This window comes from Oryctolagus cuniculus, chromosome 1 (genome assembly GCF_051225735.1).
Source record: "Oryctolagus cuniculus isolate XC-2025 breed Fujian yellow rabbit chromosome 1, ASM5122573v1, whole genome shotgun sequence".
NCBI classification, from domain to species: Eukaryota; Metazoa; Chordata; class Mammalia; order Lagomorpha; family Leporidae; genus Oryctolagus; species Oryctolagus cuniculus.
Window position 1 is genome coordinate 7,713,369 of NC_142867.1, and position 20,410 is coordinate 7,733,778.

At 41.7% G+C, this 20,410-nt stretch overlaps 1 protein-coding gene across 3 annotated transcripts in view; it reads left to right on the plus strand.

Moving 5' to 3' along the window:
- LOC100337844 (organic anion transporter 7) overlaps positions 1–20,410 on the plus strand; it is a 29,916-nt gene that overhangs the window by 4,682 nt on the left and 4,824 nt on the right. Inside the window, exons 3-7 of one of the 3 annotated variants that reach the window (XM_008274342.5) lie at positions 7,457–7,611; positions 7,706–7,874; positions 9,205–9,328; positions 17,116–17,231; positions 18,092–18,306. In XM_008274342.5, the coding sequence (XP_008272564.3) occupies positions 7,457–7,611; positions 7,706–7,874; positions 9,205–9,328; positions 17,116–17,231; positions 18,092–18,306 (779 nt within the window). The remainder of the gene's footprint in view (positions 1–7,456; positions 7,612–7,705; positions 7,875–9,204; positions 9,329–17,115; positions 17,232–18,091; positions 18,307–20,410) is intronic. The other 2 variants (XM_089326048.1, XM_008274343.5) reach the window with 2 other exon arrangements.

Genomic DNA, 20,410 nt, shown 5'->3' on the forward strand with positions numbered 1-20,410 from the left:
GAGCCATCTCTGCTTGCCAGGGGTACATTCCACTTGATCTTGATGTGTGATTTTTTTCTGTTTTATTGGATTCATTTTGCTAGTATTTTGTTCAGAATTTTTGTATCTATGGTCATCAGAGGTATAGATCCCTAATTTTTTTTGGTGGCCTTATCTGTGTTGGGGATCAAAGCAATGTTCACTTTATGCAATGAGTTTGAAAGTGTTCTCTCCCTTTTAATTCTTTGGAATAATTTGAGAGGAACTGGTGTTAGTTCTAAATCAGAGGTTTGTTAATTTTCAGCAGTGAAGCCATCTGGTCCTGAGCTTTCCTTTCTTGGTAGACTTTTTATTACTGATTCAACTTCATTATTCATTCTGAGTTGATTTGGTTCTCTATGTCTTCAAGTTTTATAATTTATGTGTATCTGGATATTTATGCTTTTCTTCTATGTTTTCCAATTTGTTTGTGTAAAGTTGTTCATAGTAGTCCTTGATTATTGTCTGTATTTCTGTGGAATCAGTTGTGATACCTCCATTTTCATCTATGGTTTTATTTACTGGTGTTTTTTTTTTCTAGTTAACCTAGCTAAAGGTTTGTCTATCTATCTATTCAAAGAACCAACACTTCATTGATTGATATTTTGTGTTTTCTTAGTTCACACTTCATTTCTATCTACTCTGATCTTTATTACTTTTACTTACTTTTACTGATGTTGGGGTTGGTTTTTGTTTTTCTAAGTATTTTAAGTCCATTTCTAGGCTGTTTTTTTGAGATCTTTCTTTTTTTTTTTATTGCAAACAGTTATTGAGATCTAAATTTCTGCTTTAGTGCCCCTGCTGTATCCTGTCAGTTTTGATACATTGTATTTAAATTTCACTGGTTTCAAGGAATTTTTAAATGTTTGATTTCTTAAATGATACTTTGTTCATTCAGAATCATATTGTTTGGTTTCTGTGTATTCATATAATTTTTAGTGTTTTTTCGTTGTTGATTTCTACTTTTATTACATTATGGTCATAAAAGATATATCATATATTTTCTAATTTTTGAATTAGTTAAGATTTTTTTTTTGTGGACTAATATGTGGTCTATCCTAGAGTATTCTTCAGAGCTAGATGAAAAGAATGTTTTTCCTGTAGCTATTGAAAGGAATGTTCTGTAAGTTTTAGGTCTATTGGTCTAAAGTGTAGTTCATCTCTGAGGTTTCTTTGTTGGTATCATCTGTCCCTTAATGGAAATAGGGTGTTGCAGTCCCTCACTACTGTTGTATTAGAATTTATCTCTTCCTTTAGATATAGTAATGTTAGTTTTACAAAGCTGCTCTGGCATTGGGTGCATATATATTCACTGTTATTACATATTCTTGTTTATTTGCTCTCTTGGTCATTATAAAGTTATATTCTCTGTCTCTTTTTATAGTTTTTGTTTCAAAGTCTATTTTTTCTCATGCTAGTATAGCTACTCCTGTTCACTTTTGACAACTGCATATCATTCAAAACAGTTAAATGACTACAGAAAAATATAAAAAGTAGGCAAAAGTGTTTTTAAATGAAAAAGTGGAGAGTAATAAACACAATGTTTCATTTTCAAGTGTTGCGTTCTCTCTCTCTCTCTCTCTCTCTCTTTTTTGGACAAGTAGAGTTATAGACAGAGAGAGACAGAGAGAAAGGTTTTCCTTCCATTGGTTCACTCCCCAAATGGCCGCCACAGTCGGCGCTGTGCCGATCTTAAGCGAGGAGCCAGGTGCTTCCTCCTGATCTCCCATGCTGGTGCAGGGCCCAAGCACTTGGGCCATCCTCAACTGCCCTCCCGGGCCACAGCAGAGAGCTGGACTGGAAGAAGAGCAACTGGGACTAGAACCTGGCGTCCATATGGGATGCCGGTGGCACAGGCGGAGGATTAACCAAGTGAGCCACGGCACCGGCCCCATCGTTCTTTTTCTCTTAAAATTTGTTTACTGCTTTAATGAGGTGTAATTGACAAAGAAAATTCGGATATATTTATGCTGTACAATGTAATTTTTTGCAAGAATGTGGAGAAGGAGAACTATTATACGCTGTTGGTGAGAATATAATAGCCACTGTGAAAAACACTACGGAGATTCCTTAAAAGTTAGATACAGAAAATGATTCAGCAATCCCACTATTGAACATCTGTTATATATCTGTATGTATATGAGAAAAAAATATATGTATATAAACAAATATATAAGCCCAAAAGATATGAAAATACCAAACCAAAGAGATAGCTGTTCTACCATGTTCACTACAGCACTGTTCACAATAGCCAAGGTGTGGAATCAACAATGATGTCCATCATCAGATGAGTGGATGAAGAAAACATTCAATATACACACAATGGAATATTATTCAACCATAAAGAGATTCAAACTCTGTCATTTGTAGCAAATTGGATGGAACTGGAATACATAATGTTAAGTGAGATAAGCCAGACACAGGAACACTAATGCTACATGTACAGGTACCATGTCAGAGTTTGATGGACAGAGTAACTTGCTAGTGTTACACAACCTATTGTGGCGACTATACTTCACAAAAACCTGTTATATACTTTCCTGAGCAAACAGAAGACAGCAGCTCCAAGGCTCCGATCATAAGGCCATGTCAAAGAAGGGGGAATGTTTAACTGCATTGAAGTGTTGCACTGTAGCCCCCGAATACGTACCATTATTGTTAAAACTATAAAGAAGACTATCCTTTCACTTTTAGAATTTGTGTCTTTACCGAAGTGAGTTTCTTGTAGGGAGAATATTGTTTGTGCATGTCCATTGCCATTTAAAGTTATTGTTGTTAAGCAGTGACTTAGACTTGACAAGTTTAAAATTTGCTTCTATTTTTCTTGGACATCCTTTTGTCTTTCTGCAGTGGATTTTATTCTTCCATGTTTTCCTCATGGTAGTTACCTTTCTTTGTTTCTGTCTGTAGGGATCCCTTAAGCATCATTTGTCGATCTGATCTATTGGAGATGAATTCCTTCAATTTTTGTTTGCCTCGGAAAATCCTTACTTTTCCTGTTTTTATGAAAGAAACGGTTGTGAGCAAATTATTCTGAGTTGGCAGTTATTTTCTTTTAGTACTTGAAGTATATTACTCCATTCTCTACCAGCTTGGAAGATTTCTATTGAAAATCTGCTGTTATTCTGATGGAATTTGGTGACTTGACACTTTTGCAGATTTTACGATTTGCTCCTAGTGTTGTACATTTACGAGTTTGACTATGATACGTGGTGATGAATATCTTTGCTGGTCATGTCTATCTGGGGTCTTCTAGGGTTCCTTTACTTGGATGTCCATATCTTTCTCTGGATTGGGAAAGTTTTCAGCTTTCATTTCATTTCATAGATTTTCTATGCAATCACTTCTCCTTCTTTCTTGGAGATTTCCACAATTTAAATATTTGTTCATTTAATGAGATCCCAAATGCCTCAGCTGCTGTATTCATTCTTTTTTTCCTTTTCTTTTTGTCTGACTGGGATATTTTAAGCGACCTGTCTTCAAGTTCAGATAGTCTTTCTGCTGACCAATCAAATCCATTGTTGAGGCTTTCAACTATAATTTTTACTCGACTTATTGAGTTCTTTACTTCCAAGCATTTTGTTTGGTTCCTCTTCAAGATCTCTATCACCTTGCTGAATTTCTTATTCATATAACGTATTGTTTATCTTATTTTGTTGTCTGCATTCTCTTGCATTTCTTTGGGCATCCCTTATAAACATTCTTTTGGATTCTTTACCAGGCATCTTATCAATCTATTTTTTCTTTGGATATTGTTGCCAGAAAGTTACTATATTCCTTTGGAGGCATCATGTTCCCTTGTTTTTTCATTTTACTTGTGACCCTATGTTAAGATTTGTGCATCTAGTGAAGCAGTTATCTCCACATTTTTATAGAGTAGCATTCATGGTGATTTATATTCCGTTGAAGATGTGACTCCGAGGTGTCAGTTTGAAAGGCAATATTAGCTTTGGTTCTTCTTGTACACTCTAGTGTATCTTTTCTGTACTTTTGTCAGCTGTAAGTGGTACCTGTTGTGGTAGTATCATAGTGACATGATGTCACTGGGGGTCACACAAAGCTGTAGGTCCTGTAGTGACCCAGACTTGTGTGGTACACACAGAAGTGGGGAGAGGAGTGTCCACTGTGGGGTCATCTCAGTAGTGGAAGTGGAAGCACATGGGTCAGGTAGATATTAATCCTGGAACCTCTGGGGTATGCTCTTCAATCAGAGGGGTTCATCTAGACTAGTAGCCCAAGTGGGTAGCACCCATCCTCAATTCCAGGGGCAAGGTGGGCACAGAAGCAGTTTTGGGGGGGATGGAGAAACCATAAGGAACACTCTCACATTCTCAGTCCCAGTGATGGTACAGACCCAAAAGCATTGTTGGCAGTACTCTCTTTCCACCCACTCTCAGTCTCTCAGGGTGCCTACTTTCAGTCTCCAACAGAGGTTGCAGAGATTTTCCAGCCAAGTGATAAGGGGGTAGGGGAGATTGCATATCTCTCTTTGGGTACTTGCTCTTAGTTCTTGGAAAGAGCTGGTCAGGAGAAAGAGGTGGGTGAGGGCACTAGTGCTCTGAATGTCCCTAGCATATGGACCCATTTGTGGCTTGTTGTGCAGAGGGTCAGGTACTGCAGAGCTTGCTCTTATTTCCAGCAGAGATTTCATCTCACAGGGAGCCATACGTGAGAGACAATGATGTTACCTGGAAGGGAGCAGGCCTTTGGTCTCAGAGGACAAATGCCCTTGACCCTGCATCCCCAGAGTAGTACTTTCTTCCCAAGCCAAGCCTCCTAACCCCTGCAGTGCAGGACCCTGTTCTGGTTTGGGTGTTGGAGTCACAGGCAGTCTGCTGTGGATCCAGGGTCTGTAACCTCATCAGCTAATATGGGAGGATGCCTGGGGGTTGAGGCCAGGACAGACAGAAGCTTCTGGCCCCCAGGACAATAGAGAGGTAGATAAGACCTCCTTTCTCAGGAGAGCACCCATCAACTGCAGCCTGGCTCTGAAATTTGGAGGAGACAGTGCGACTCTCCAAAGTAAAGCAATTGTGCTGATTCCAGGTAGCTCTGACAACACAGCTGCAGGCCCATGACTACTGCAGGACTCTTTTAGCTAGGTTTGCTGTTTTGATGGGCTCTGTTGGGATTTGCCTGTCATCCTGTCACCTGCATCAAGGAGTCCCCTGGGCTAGGGATTTCCTCCTCTTTCTATGCAGGCACCCCAGGTTTCCATATTTGTTGTGCTCCAGTATCTCCTTTGCTGGGTTTGGATACTCACCTCAAAACACAGCTCTCTACCTGTCACTTTGTTCTTCTTTGTGTAGGAGAAAGTGAGTGTAGGGCACTGATGCTCGACTATCTTGGCTTCAAAAACCCTTACGTTTTGTACAACAAAGATTTATCTTCTTTTGGCTATAAAGCACAGACAATTCGATGACTATACTCCTCATTTCATGAGTTAGTGTCCTAAATAATGTGGATGTGAAATCCCTTTGTGAATGCATATATATATCTGCTTCCATTTTCCTTCACTTCCTGATATTCTTTCCTACCTTCCAATACAGGGATCATCATAATGTATTAACAAAGAGGAGTCTTCAAAAAATGCCAAGGGAAATGTACACTATGAAAAAAACTGTGCATGCATTTAAAATTATTTTGCACCACAGTTAATCTTATGTTTGAATTCCATCTTTCTATGAACCTTAAAAATGTCCTCCTACACATTGTTGAGTTAATATATATGTTTTTAGAATGAATGACATTGTTTGGTTTGTATATATCTTAGTTTACGTATTATGCAAATGTATTATCTCAATATTTTTCTTTTATACGTTCACCACCATGGTTTTGAGCCACATACACATTGTTGTATATACTTTTAGGACATTTTTCTATTGTTTGCATAATGGTTCACAGTGGAGATCAACAACAATGTCTCTAATACCATTTTAGGGATGGATAATCATATGCCATCAAAGGCTTACCACTATGAATATCACTGGATGAAATAATTTTTATGTGGCCTTTTCTCATACATGGTAAATCTTTATATATTGCTGCTTTTTATTATGGCTGTCCTGACTTCCAATCATTGCCACCTCATCATTTCACTAATCAAAGCCCTTCTTTACATAGATTCTTACTCTATACTTAACTGAAACACAAATTTTCAAACGAGGCATGTGTTGTATAAATGCTCAGAACAGAAAGATTTCATAGCCCTATTATGCGAAAGTGCTCAGACAGCAGAAAAGATAGGAGAGCGAATGCCCCACCTCAATGTTTGCCCATCATGATGATTACGAGTCACACTAGAATCAACACAGGCCCTTTTGTCCAAGTCATCTGCATGAAACCTCGCTGTCCCAGAGATCCTTGAAAGAGAGAATTTGTCCCTCCCTTTTAAAAAAATTTCCCCCTTTTTTCTGTTTTCTTTTTTTCCCCTCCCATACCCATCTTACCTAATCCTTTCTTCTTCAAACTATCTTTAAACTTACCTGTCTGGGCAATGGACCCTGTGCATGTTGATCTGGAGGAAACACATTACCCAAAGCCTACAACCTGTGACTCAGCAGAGAGAGGTTCTTGTGAAACCCACCAGTGACTGGTGTACTGCTCCAAGGATATTTTTTTCACAGAAGTTTAGTCATGGCCTGCATGATGCAAGAGTCCCAAGTGCAGATTTAGATTCTGCATTAATTAACCAAGGATGCCACAACAAACTACCATACTGGGCAGCTTACACAACAGAAATTGACTTCCTTGTAGCTGGGAAGGCAGTGGAGTTCAGGATCAAAGTCCTGGCCAATTCGATTCTCGCTGGGAGCTCTCTTTTTGGCTTGTAGCAGGTTGCCTTCTCCCTGTGTCTTCACAAGGAGATGAGTAATGGAGTGCAAGCGAGCTCTCTGGAGTCTCTTCCTATATAGGCGCTAATTCCACATGAAGGACACCCTGTGTCCTAATTATCTGGCAAAGAACCCATCTCCAAGCATCATTTCATTGGTAGTTAGGGTTCAACATATGAATATGGGAGAACACCAGTACCCTTGGATTCTAGATACTACACAGGCTTTCTACTACGCTAAATACATAATATTAACACAAAGGACATTTGTGATAGGTTAAATGTTTCTAAATTGCAACTCATTTTACATGGCTTCAACTGGGGTCGAAGATCTACTGGTGAGAGATTGGAAAAGAATCTTTAATACATGGAGTAGTTATTTACATACTAGATGGTTACTTTTGAGGTCTACTATTGATTAATTGTGGATGGATGCTTGAACATTTTAAGGTCTACTGTTGATTAATTGTGGATGGATGCTTGAACATTTTAAGTAAAAAGTTTTACTGTTAAAAAATCCCTTAAATTAAAAAGAATGTGCTTTGTTTTTGATCATTTTTACAAGCTGTCATTATTCCCATTCTCTACTCTGTCCCCATTTCTCAGGTTTGGGAGGAAGTTAATACTCAGATGGTGTATCCTCCAGCTGGCCATCGCTGACACCTGTGCAGCTTTTGCTCCTACCTTCCTCGTTTACTGCTTACTGCGCTTCCTGGCTGGAATGTCTACTGGGACCATCATGGCAAATGTTTCTATGCTCAGTAAATGAACACTTTGAATCTTGGGCATTTTTCAAAGCCTTGCAACTGAACCTTTGTTTGAAGTCAAAATCCTCCTGTTTGTGTTCTCTTCCAGTTATAGAGTGGACATTGCCCCGGTTCCAAGCCATGGGAATGACACTTATGAGTTCTAGTGGCTGTATTGGACAGATAATCCTGGCAGGCCTAGCTTTTGCTATTCGTGAATGGCACGTACTCCAGCTGGTGATTTCTGTGCCATTTTTTGTCTTTTGTCTGTCCTCAAGGTATAAACTTTCTCTCTTCCTCTGTCTTAAAGGTCCTTGAGATGCAAGGCACACAACATCAGGAAACATGGGCTCTACTGGGTATTTGGGCAAGGCTTTATCAAACACTTGCTCTACTCATCTGTGTAGCAGCAAAATAAGATTGTCAGATAACATCAAGACCACAAAATTAAATTAGAATTTCAAATCAATAAGAAATATATTTTTTTTGACAGGCAGAGTAGACAGTGAGAGAGAGAGAGACAGAGAGAAAGGTCTTCCTTTGCCGTTGGTTCACCCTCCAATGGCCGCCACAGTTGGCGCACCGCGCTGATCCGATGGCAGGAGCCAAGTGCTTCTCCTGGTCTCCCATGCAGGTGCAGGGCCCAAGCACTTGGGCCATCCTCCACTGCAGTCCCGGGCCACAGCAGAGAGCTGGCCTGGAAGAGGAGCAACCAGGACAGAATCCAGCGCCCCGACCAGGACTAGAACCTGGTGTGCCGGTGCCGCAGGCGGAGGATTAGCCTAGTGAGCCGTGGCGCTGGCCTAAGAAATTTTTTTTTTTTACTTGAAAATTGGGGGGCCTCCCAGCCATTAATTCAATCCCCAAATTCCACAACAACCAGGGCTGCATATGGTTGGATCCAGGACCCAAGAGTCAGGAAATCATTCCAGATCTACAATGTGAGTGTTGGGGGGCAAACTACTTGCGACATCACCTGCGGCCTCTCAGGATGTTCCTTAACAGGAAGCTGGACACAGAGTCCGAGCCGGGCACTCCAGTGTCACAACCAGCATCTTGGTGGCTAGGCCAAACACCTGCCCCAACAACAAATATGTCCTGTGTAATAATCCCCATATTGCACAAGCCCTGGATACATTGACTGTCCTTCGTTTTGTATGTCAAACTTCTATTTATTGGGGAGTTCTATTTTTTTTTTGCTTATTGCATAAAATATACTATGTCCCATCAAATTCAGATTTTGAATGGAAACAAGTTTGGTAGAAATGAAGCCAAAATATTGCATGAGACACATTAAAGAATTATTCATTGTACACCTGTATTAAAATTTAAAAAGGCACGCCACATTTTTTGTTTGCTGGAACCAGCAGTCTTCCTGAATAAGAGAGGAGCAATGTGACTCCTGGTCTGTGTTCCCTGCAATGAAGGCATACCCCATGGTGAGATCATCCTCATATTTTCCTAGTAATTGTGCAAGAAATTGCAAGATTGCATTTCCTGCATGAACAAGTAATGGGTAGTAGATAGGAGAGGAAAGGCATCTCGGGTTAAAGGTCAGGTGAAAATAAGCAAATGCAAATTGGCTGTGTGTTTCTCTTCTTTGATCAGGTGGCTTGCAGAGTCTGCTCGGTGGCTGATTGTTGCCAACAAATCCCAGGAGGCCCTGAAGGAACTCAAGAAAGCTGCACACAAGAATGGAGTGAAGAACGTGGGAGACACCCTAACTATGGAGGTGAATAGGGAAGGCAGCTGGTTACGGGATGCAGGAAAAGCATAATGTGATGTCTGCACTGGTCAGCGTCCATCAGTTGAGTAAAGGGTGGAAGCACAGGTCTGATATGGATCTATCTCACTTCACTGTCCTGGATCTAGAGGGTGTCAGCATTCGTTGTTTCACTGTCGGATAGACAATTGTTGAAATGATTAGGTGCGGATTTTCTATTCAACAGAGGTAGGAAGCACTTATTATCAGTAATTGTAGGGATTGTGCATTGATCTCATTCTACCTTAGGAAAAATAACAGAAACAAACCCATGCTTTCCTGTTTAATATCCCTTGGGCCTTCTTTCAGGGCAGTGGGGCACTTCGGAGGGTTGGTGATCCTGCAGAATGGAGCATGAGGAGAATGGAGCATGACTGATTCGTCTGGCTAGTCACACCGCGTGTCACTCAGTGGGTATTTGCTGAGTGTGTGGCTGGGCCAGGTTCTGCTCCACGCTGGCAATGTGGCAGCAGCCACGACAGCTCAAATCTGTGTTCTGTGGTGTTTCCATTATACTTCTTACATGTTTCAAAGGCATGGCTGAGTGGAAATACCTCAGATAAGTCTTCTATTTTCCATCCCTAGTATGGGAAGCAAAAATTACTATGGGTCTTATTAAAGCCCAGTTATCATGTAGCACACATATACAAACTATGCACTGAAAATTTACATTGTGTTAGGCGGGGTGCTTTATCATGAATAACAGTATAAATCAGAGTTCCAGGTTTCAAGGAACTTTCATAGTAAGAGGAGAGAATACAATGAATAGATTTTTAAATAACCTTTTTTTATGATCAAAATTAGTTAAAATTATATTTTGTCTTGTAACAAGCTTTTGTTTTCTTTCTTTCTTTTTTTTTTTTTTTGACAGGCAGAGTTAGATAGTGTCAGAGGGAGAGAGACAGAGAGAAAAGTCTTCCTTCTGTTGGTTCACGCCCAAATGGCTGCTACGGCCGGCGCACTGCGCCGATCCGAAGCCAGGAACCAGGTGCTTCTCCTGGTCTCCCATGTGGGTGCAGGGCCCAAGCACTTGGGTCATCCTCCACTGCCTTCCCAGGCCACAGCAGAGAGCTGGACTGGAAGAGGAGCAACCGGGACAGAAGCTGGCGCCCCAAGCGAGACTAGAGCCCGGGGTGCCAGTGCTGCAGGTGGAGGATTAGCAAAGTGAGCTGTGGCGTCGCCTGTAACAAGCTTTTAAGTGTACAATACCATATTGTTCAATATAGGCACAGTCCAGCACAGGAGATCTCTGGAGTGTGTCTGACCCCACATCACTGAAACTCTAATCATTGAACAACTGTTTCCCATTGGCTCCTTCCTCTAGTTCCCTGCAGTCACCATCACACTCCGTGGTTCTCTGAGTTTCCCTCTTTCAGAGGCCTTAATATAAAGGAAACGGAGCACTATTAGTACTTCTGTGACAGCTTATTTCACTTAACATAATATCCTCAAAGTTCACCCATGTCGTAACACAGGGCAAGGGTTTTTTCTTTTTCTGTCTGATTAATAGCCTATTGTATGTTTATACCACATTTACTTTACCACTCAATGGACATTTACAATTTTTTCCAACTTATGGCTATTGTGAACAGTGTTGCAATAAGCATGAGTATGTAAATATCTCTTAGAGATCCTGTTTTCAATTTTTTTGGCTACTTCTCCAGTAGTGGGGTTGCTGGATTTTATGCTAGCTCTATGTTCATGTGATTTTTTGTTTGTTTCTAATGGTAAGGAAATAGGGGGCAGGGAGGGCAATGCAGACAATCTATCACCAATTAAGTGGAATAAGAGAGGACTGGATCACAGTAGAGGAGGAGTAAAATATGTATTTTTACAAATCTTCTCAATGGCAAATCTGATGGGAGTTCTTAAGCTTTCAGAAGAAGGCAGGGACTCTAGAAGATTTCAAATAAGAAGGAACAAAGTGCTCCTGAGAATTTAGATTCCACTGAAGATGGCAGGAAGAAAGAAATGAAGGTTTCCCAGCGACAGAGCCATTGCACAGAGACAGTGGCACTGAGGGACCCTGGGTTGATCAGGGAGCATTGCCACAGGCTTTTTTGGAAAAAAGAAATGAACTTGAAATTAAGGTTGAGCTCTATGGAACGACTAGGTAGTGTTAATGTCTGCATAATTTATATGAAAATCTTTTGCATCAATTAAGTTCTCAGGAATGATCTTTCATTCTGAGCCCCATCCTGCGTTTGGCTTACTCTAGAGAATGAAGGCTGAACTCATTCAGGGACCAGGCAGACAGCAACATTAAGTGTGGCAGACTGGAGTCAAGAAAACAACAATGTATTATTAAGGGTGAATGGTAACTGACAGTCCCCTCACTGCCCAGAGGAAGAAAGAGAACACTGACACTGCACAGGAAATGCAGAGGAAATTTGGTTTAGAACATGGAGTCTGTGCTTGAGCAGGCATCCAGTGTGCCTGAATTTGATGGTTTTAAAACAATCTTGTAAAGACAATTCAGAAATGTGTGGGCTTATTCCTGTTCTAATGACCATCTCCTGGACTGCTGGACATCTGCTCTAGATGTCCTAAAGCTGACACACTGTGCTGATTGCCATGGTCTTAGGGAGCGTCACATACACTTCCTATGCCAGAATCTCTCATAGCTGAGGGATGGACCAACTGCTCAGAAGGAGTGACACCCAATTTTGATTATTTCTAGTGCGATGAAACCTGGAATTGAGGTCACACCATTAAATACTTAGCATCGATGGATTTGCTAACACTTCATGACTGGACTTACTCACCTCACAGGTTTCCCCCCAGCCACAGAGCCTGCCCTACTTGCTATAGGATGTAGCCCACAGGGTAGACCTGAGTGCTGCTTTTTCTGAAGGCATTCTGGACACTGCAGCATGCCCTTGGCATCCTCTCCCACTCACCAAGCACTGTGGTCCTGCAGGTGCACCTGGGGGTGAGTGGAGCCAGCTAAGAGTGCTGATCTTTCAGAATTTCTTCCTGGAAACCTGAACATTAGGAAGAAAGTGCCTGCAGCCCTTTGCCCCCAGCTTCACTGTTCTTCAAGCAACTTCTGTTCGGTGCAGTTTCCTTCCAATCATCCCCTGACAGGTGCTCTCTTCCACCTTCAGAGAAGTATCTTCCTCATCTTTTATTTAACAAAGCATTCTCCTCCTTGTTCAGCATATTCCATTGGTTCTCAATTTTTGAGAACCAATGCAATTATGGTCTTTAACTTCTCTTTTTTTAACTTTTAGTTAGTAAATATAATTTTCCAAAGTACAGTTTATGGATTACAATGGGTCCCCCCCCATAACTTCCCTCCCACTCGCACCCCTCCCATCTCCCACTCCGTCTCCCATTCCATTCACATCAAGATTCATTTTCAATTATCTTTATATACAGAAGATCGATTTAGTATATATTAAGTAAAGATTTCATTAGTTTGCACCCACACAGAAATACAAAGTGTAAAATACTGTTTCAGTACTAGTTGTAGCATTACTTCACATTGGACAACACATGAAGGACAGATCCCATATGAGAAGTAAGTACACAGTGACTCCTGTTGTTGACTTAACAATTTGGTACTCTTGTTTATGGCGTCAGTAATCTCCCTAGGCTCTAGTCATGAGTTGCCAAGGCTATGGAAGCCTTTTGAGTTCATCGACTTCAATCTTATTCCGACAGGGTCATAGTCAAGGTGGAAGTTCTCTCCTCCCTTCAGGGAAAGGTACCTCCTTCTTTGATGGCCCCATTCTTTCCACTGGGATCTCACTCGCAGAGATCTTTCATTTAGGTCCTCTTTTTTTTTTGCCAGAGTGTCTTGGCTTTCCATGTCTGAAATACTCTCATGGGATCTTCAGCCATATCCAAATGCCTTAAGGGCTGATTCTGAGGCCAGAGTGCTATTTAGGACATCTGCCATTCTATGAGTCTGCTGTGTATCCCATTTCCCATGTTGGATCGTTCTCTCCCTTTTTGATTCTATCAGTTAGTATTAGCAGACACTAGACTTGTTTGTGTGATCCCTTTGACTCTTAGACCTATCAGTGTGATCAATTTTGAACTGAAATTGATCACTTAGATTAATGAGATGGCATTGGTACATGCCACCTTGATGGCATTGTATTGGAATTCCCTGGTATGTTTCTAACTCTACCATTTGGGGCAAGTCAGCTTGAGCATGTCCCAAATTGTACATCTCTTCCCTCTCTTATTCCCACTCTTATATTTAACAGGGATCATTTTTCAGTTAAAATTTCAACACCTAAGAATAATTGTGTGTTAATTAGTGAGTTCAACCAATAGTACTAGAACAAAAAATACTAAAAGGGATAAAGTATTACATTGAACATCAACAACTTGTCTCTAAGCTCTATGTATTCCAAACTCTGCTGCTCTCTTTTCACCTGTGCTCTCTCCAATTTTGCGCTTCCATCCATCGTGACTTATCCAGCCGTTTTCAGTCTTCAACTCTATTCCCCTGGCTGTGTCAACCATAAAAGACACTCAAAAGACTGGTGCTCCACAGCAACCCAGTCTGAGATACATTCTCCTTATACTTCCTTAGTGCATCCCCTAATTGCAAGGGGCATTTGCCAGTCAAGCCATAAGTGTGTTTGAGACTCGATCCCTAACAAGTCTATGATGACACCTTCTGTGATTATGAGTGATGTGTTAACTGTACAAGATCCACACAACTTTCTCTATTGAATCATCTTAAGACTTCTTTTTTTTAACTTTTATTTAATGAATATAAATTTGCAAAGTAAAGAATATTGATTACAATGACTTCCCCCCCATAACGACCCTCCAACCTGCAACCCTCCCCTTATCCACTCCGTCTCCCCTTCCATTCATGTCAAGATTCATTTTTGATTCTCTTTATATACAGAAGATCAGTTTAGCATACATTCAGTAAAGATTTCAACAGTTTGCTCCCACACAGAAACATAAAGTGAAAAATACTGTTTGAGTACTAGTTATAGCATTTAAGACTTCTATTATATTCATCAAATCCAGAGTTTGAAACTAAATTGCATTAATACATTTTTCTGAATATAAAAATAATTGCAATAAAAAAATAAATGTCCTCTTTCTATCTCTGCTGTCATTAACAAAGACTTTCCTGAAGCTCTTCGGATGAATATGTCTTATTCCTGCATTAGTCCTGGAATTTCAGATATTTCGGCTTCTAAGTACATTCTACCCTCCATTGCCTCTTTCTACTCTCATTCTCAATGTTTTCCTTCCTTCTTCCCTCCATCACATAACTTGTTTCATATATACTTGGTGACAGAGAGAGTAAAAAAAAAGTCAGCAGTTTCTGTGTTCAGAAATGTCAGTCCCTGGGGCTGGCGCTGTGGCATAGTGGATTAAGCTGCCGCCTGCAGCAGGTTTGAGTCCCCGCTGCTCCACTTCTGATGCAACTCCCCGTGAATGTGCCTGAGAAAGCAGAGGAAGATGGCCAAGTGCATACGAGACCCAGAAGAAGCTCCTGGCTCCTGGCTTTGTCCTGGCTCAGCCCTGGCTGTTGCAGCCATTTGGGGAGTGAACAGATTGATGGAAGACCTCCCTCTGTCTCTCTGCCTCTGCCTCTCCCTCTCTGTAATTCCACTTTGAAACAAGTAATTAAGTCTTAAAAATAAGAAAGATGAGTCACTGGGCAGGGGGGAGCATTTGGCACGGATGTTCAGCCACCTGATTGAATGCTTGCGTCTTCTTTTGGAGTACCTGTGTTCAAGCTCCAGCCAGTCTGCTTCCAATAAAGTTCCATGGAGGCAGTAGGTTATGGCTCCACCCAGGTAGGAGATCCAGATTAAGTTCCAGTCTCCTGGCTCTGGTCTGGCCCAGCCCTGGCTATTGCGGGCATTTGGGCATTAAACTAGCAGATGGAAGCTCCCTCTGCCTTTCAAATAAAATGAAAATACATTTTTAAGAAGGTCAATCAGTCTTCATAAATAAATGAGCTTGATAAATCCTCTGTGAAGTGAACTGAGGTGAGATGTGAAGAACGGGGGTGAGACACACCTGAAATACGTGGATGGAGGCGCTAATGCAGCTGGAAGACAGTTACATCTGAAATGGATCTTAGAGGTTAAGGTGGCAACAGGTTTACAGGGCAAGTGTATGATTAAATTTGCAGTCAGAATAATCCAAATGACTGCAGGAGGCAAATCAGAGGGTGGTCTGGTACCTGTTTAATATCCAACAACCTAGGAGGAACAATGACCAAACAGGTTCCGAATTTAGCAGCAATTGTCAAATTACATGATGTGAATAATTTTACACTAGTTTATGACAAACTTGATAGCTTATATAATAGCAACAACATGTCCTTTGCTGTCCCAAGTTTAAGGTCATCTTTAGATCACTTTACAAAAATTATTTATTTTCATTTTATTTGAAAGAGAGACATAGAGTGAGAGACAGGGACTGAGAGATATCTTCCTTCTAGTGGTTCACTCCCCAAATGTCCACAACAGCTGGGGTTGGGCCAAGCTAAAATCAGGAGCCCAGAAATCAGTCCATGTCTCTCAAGTGGGTGGCAGGGATCCAATGCACAGTTAGCAGGAAGCTGAAATTGGAGGAGGAGTCTGGACTGAAGTCCAGGCACCGTTATGGGATGAGAACATCTCAAGTGGTGCCTTAACTATATGCCAAACACCCAGCCTTCGATCCCATTCTTACATCAGCTGTACCAATGGCCTACAGTCAGGACTTATGTGTTGTATGTCGAGATTACCACCATGACTCCCCTCTAACAAAAGTGTAAACCCAAAATTATGCTACTGAGGCTGGAGCTGTGAACAAAGACACTCATGGAAAAAAGAAAAACCTTACCTAAAGACATTCTTGGTAGTGTAAGATTCCACATCTATTTTAACTTATCCTTTCTCTGAATTCCCTTCATCGTGGAACTCTTTTCATCTGGCTTTATGATATTCTTTCATTTGTAGAGGTGGGATGATGATAAAACTAATGGTATTTGAAGAGTTAATAAATTACCAGGTACCTGGGGTGTGATAAATATCATTGGATAAGCACATTTGTGACCTTGTGTGTGGAAGAGGAAATCCTTGGAAGACAGATGTTATTTTCTTTCTCCTCTTACTCCTGATTCTTCTGTTTCTTCTTATTCCTATTTTGAATGATGAAGAAATTGAGGCTTTCAGGTGTTCTATCTTCCTCATGGTGTAGACCTAGTAAGAGCAGAGCCAACGTATTACTCCAGGTTGTAAGTAAGTCAGGTAGAGATACTTCTACGCCAGAGCCCCTGACTTTATTCTAGGCATCTCATTTGTTCAGGCACAACCTGCTAGGATTTTCCTCAAAGAAGCCAAGAGAAAGAACAAAATAAAGACTCTTGGGAAAATTTCCTTTTCTTTGAGATAGTTTTTCTATAAATGGCAGCCAGCTGAGGACCAAGCTCAGGTGCCAGGTCTCTGCTCATCTATTGTGCATGGAGCTTTGGGCACTAATCCAGGTGACTGCACATTCACTTCCTATCCAGATCTGAATCTCTAGCCCACACAGCATTTTCAGTCCTGCAGCCCCTTTGAGTCCAATGTTCAAAATGTCTGCATCATTGCACAGTTACCCTGAGGCGTCTTCAACTTTTTACCATTTTTACACTCGTCAATGCTTCTTTAATGCCTTTATTTCCCACCAAGAGCAAGAGAGGTCCTTAATCTCATCCCCTGTGGGTGCCCGGTGCTCCCACGTTGCACGTCACATGGTGACAACTGAGCAGTTTGTTGTTGCTGTTGTTGCTGAAGGTTGTGAGATCCACCATGAAGGAGGAGCTGGAAGCCGCAGTGACAAAGCCCTCTCCATGGGACTTGTTCCGCGCATCCATCCTGCTGAAACAGATCTTGCTCTTGTCCTTTGTGAGGTAGGATTCCCACAAAGAGCATCAAACAGAGAGATTGAGCCTGTTACTTGTTATTTCAAAGGGTGCGACAGCTTGTGGGGGCAGATTGGGAGAGAAGAGATGAGAAAGCTATGAAGATCATTCATATGTTGGAAGGTGGTCAAAATATACAGTGAGGAGCTTTGCTTTTCCACATCACCCTACTGGGGTCATCGTGGCAGACCGAGCATGATAATTTACACTTGATCTTAGCCAAAAGGCCGAGAAGCAATGAGCATGATAATTTTAATCATGGTATAGATTTTAACATCAGTTGGGTTTTTTGCTTGTTAGTTTTCATTTTAATAAGGATAAAATTGCAAACAATAAAGTAAACCAGCGGATACTGCTCAAGCTAACATGTCCAACATCTCACATGGTTATTCCTGTGTGTGTGTTTGTGACAAGAGCACCTAAAATGCATCTTCTTAGCAAAAATCCTGAATCCAATACATGTTGCTTTATCATCATCTGTCAAAGTATCATGTTACGTACTTCATTAAATATAATAAAAATATATGCTGCAAGTGGAGATTTATGAATATGTAAGCAGGGCCCAATTCAAAATATTGAAAAAATACTGAAACTGTGGAGAGTTCTACCAGGTAGTCTCCACAGTTACACTCCCCACCTAACAACAAAATAAACTCAAAAACAATTCTTTTGTGATACAATAGTTTACAGTAGTCTTAAAATCATGTTCATGCAAAGGTGTTTTCTTTAAAATAAGCCATGCTTTTATGCCTTAATATCAACCACTGACTGCCTGGACCAATGTTGTCCTCATCCGTGAGACATGGGCTCTAAACCTTATGACATGTACCTTTCTTGGTTCACCGCAGATTTGCAAACTCCATGCTCTTTTATGGCCTGAATCTGCACATACATCACTTGGGGAACAATATTTTCCTGATACAGTGTCTGTTTGGACTAGTCAACATCCTGGCAAATTGTGTTGCTCTTTTGGCACTGAATTACATAGGCCGCCGCGTAAGCCAGGTGCTGCTCATGTTCCTAATGGGAATCTCCATTCTGGCCATCACATTTGTGCCTCAAGGTAAGAAACGAGGACAAATTGAAGGAAGAAAATCACCTGTCTGCTTTCCTCAGCCATTGCATGGATTACAGCTGTCCAGAGTCAGAAGAAAAAGAGTGTCTAAGGATTCTCTGAAGTAAACTGAGGTTGCAGGATAGGTTCTGCAATTAAGTTGCTGAGAACAGAGTCAATAGTGGGTAAAGTTCAGAATGAAGATGTGGCTGTCTTCATCACATCCATCCCAAAAGCATCTGGAAATTCATGCCATTTGTTCCCATCACTTTCTCTAGGACATCAATGTATCATGTGCCCTTGGGCCAATCAAACTTGTCATTGTGTGTGACACTGTTGTATCCACTGACATGTCGTTGTGTCCCATGTGAGGAACCAACTATTGCCACTTCCTCTGTCCGGGCTCTTCCCTATTACTGAGCTTCAGTGGCAATAGGCTCCTTGATCTCCAAGTAACCACTCGTGAGTCACAGATCAGGTCACCATAACTGCAACCTTGGTTTAGCAGAGTCACCTTTTTAAAAAATGATTTATTTTATTTATTTGAAAGGTAGAGTTACTCACAGAGAGAGGGGTGGGGTGAGGAGAGAGAGAGTGAGAGAGAGCAAGAAAGAGAGAATCTTCCATCTGCTGGTGCATTCCCCAAAAGGCTGCGATGGCTGGAGCTGGGCCAGTCTGAAGGCAGTATCCAGGAGCTTCTTCCTGGTTTCCCGTGTGGGTGCAGAGGCCCAGGCACTTGGGCCATCTTCCACTGCGTTCCCTGGTGCATTTGCAGGAAGCTGGACCGGAAGTGGAGCAGCTGGAACTTGAACTGGCACCCTCATGGGATGCTGTGACTTAACTTGATGTGCCACAGTGCTGGCCCCAGCAGAGTCATTTAGATTTCAAGGAAATAAAAGTCCCTTATTTTCACACTGAGAAGAAATGTCCAATAGGAACAAGGCATGAAACAGTTGAGACTGTCTCTTAGAATCAATTTCCTTAAAAGAAATGGTCCCATTAAATGAATAGAGATGCTCTGGTGGCCATTATGCTTCACCTAAACCCCAGGGAAGTAGAGCATTTTACAGGGCCTCCAACCCTCCTCCTGGAGTCTGCTGCCCCACAACAGCACACAAGGTCACGTGCTTCCAATGATGTCATGTGATCATGAGAGTTTTTTTTTTTTTTAATTTTAACTAGGTGGAAAAGAGATTCTGAAAATACCTTTAAGCTATTCTTGAGCTTGTCCATTAAACAGGAGTTGCTTCTTTCTATGACTCTGTTCTTTTTTTTTTTGACAGGCAGAGTAGACAGTCAGAGAGAGAGACAGAGAGAAAGGTCTTCCTTCTGTTGGTTCACCCCCCTAAATGGCTGCGACAGCTGCCGTGCTGCGCTGATCCGAAGGCAGGAGCCAGGTGCTTTTCCTGGTCTCCCATGGGGTGGAGGGCCCAAGGACTTGGGCCATCCTCCACTGCACTCCCGGGCCACAGCAGAGAGCTTGACTGGAAGAAGAGCAACCGGGACAGGATCCGGCACCCCAACCGGGACTAGAACCCGGGGTGCCGGTGCTGCTGGCAGAGGATTATCCAAGTGAGCCGCGGCACCAGCTGTGTGACTCTGTTCTGCAATACCAATTTTGCATTTGCATCTGGATCCTTAAAATATAGATGTTATTTTATTTGATAAATTATATCAAATTGTATGTATATATACAGGAAGGGAGGAGAGGAGAGGAGAGGAGAGGAGAGAGAAAACTTTCATCTACTGATTCACTTCTCAAATGCCCATAACAATTGATTGGGTCGGACTGAAGCCAGGAGTCAAGAACTCCAGCTGGGTCTCCCACATGGGTGGTGGGGATTCAAGTACTTGAGCCATCACCTACTGCTTCCCAGGCTGCACATTAGCAGGAAGCTGAATTGGAAGTGAAGCTGGGATTTGAACCCAGGGACTCTGATAGGGGATGCAGGTGTCCAAAAGGCAACCTAACTGGTGCACCAAATGACCACCCTGCTTCTAGGTTTTAAACTGCTCAGTGGCTGATGAGTTTAACATCCCTAGTAATTGCCCTCTGGCCATCCCAAATTCCACATGGAGGACCTGAGAACAATGGAAAAATAATGAAAGCAAA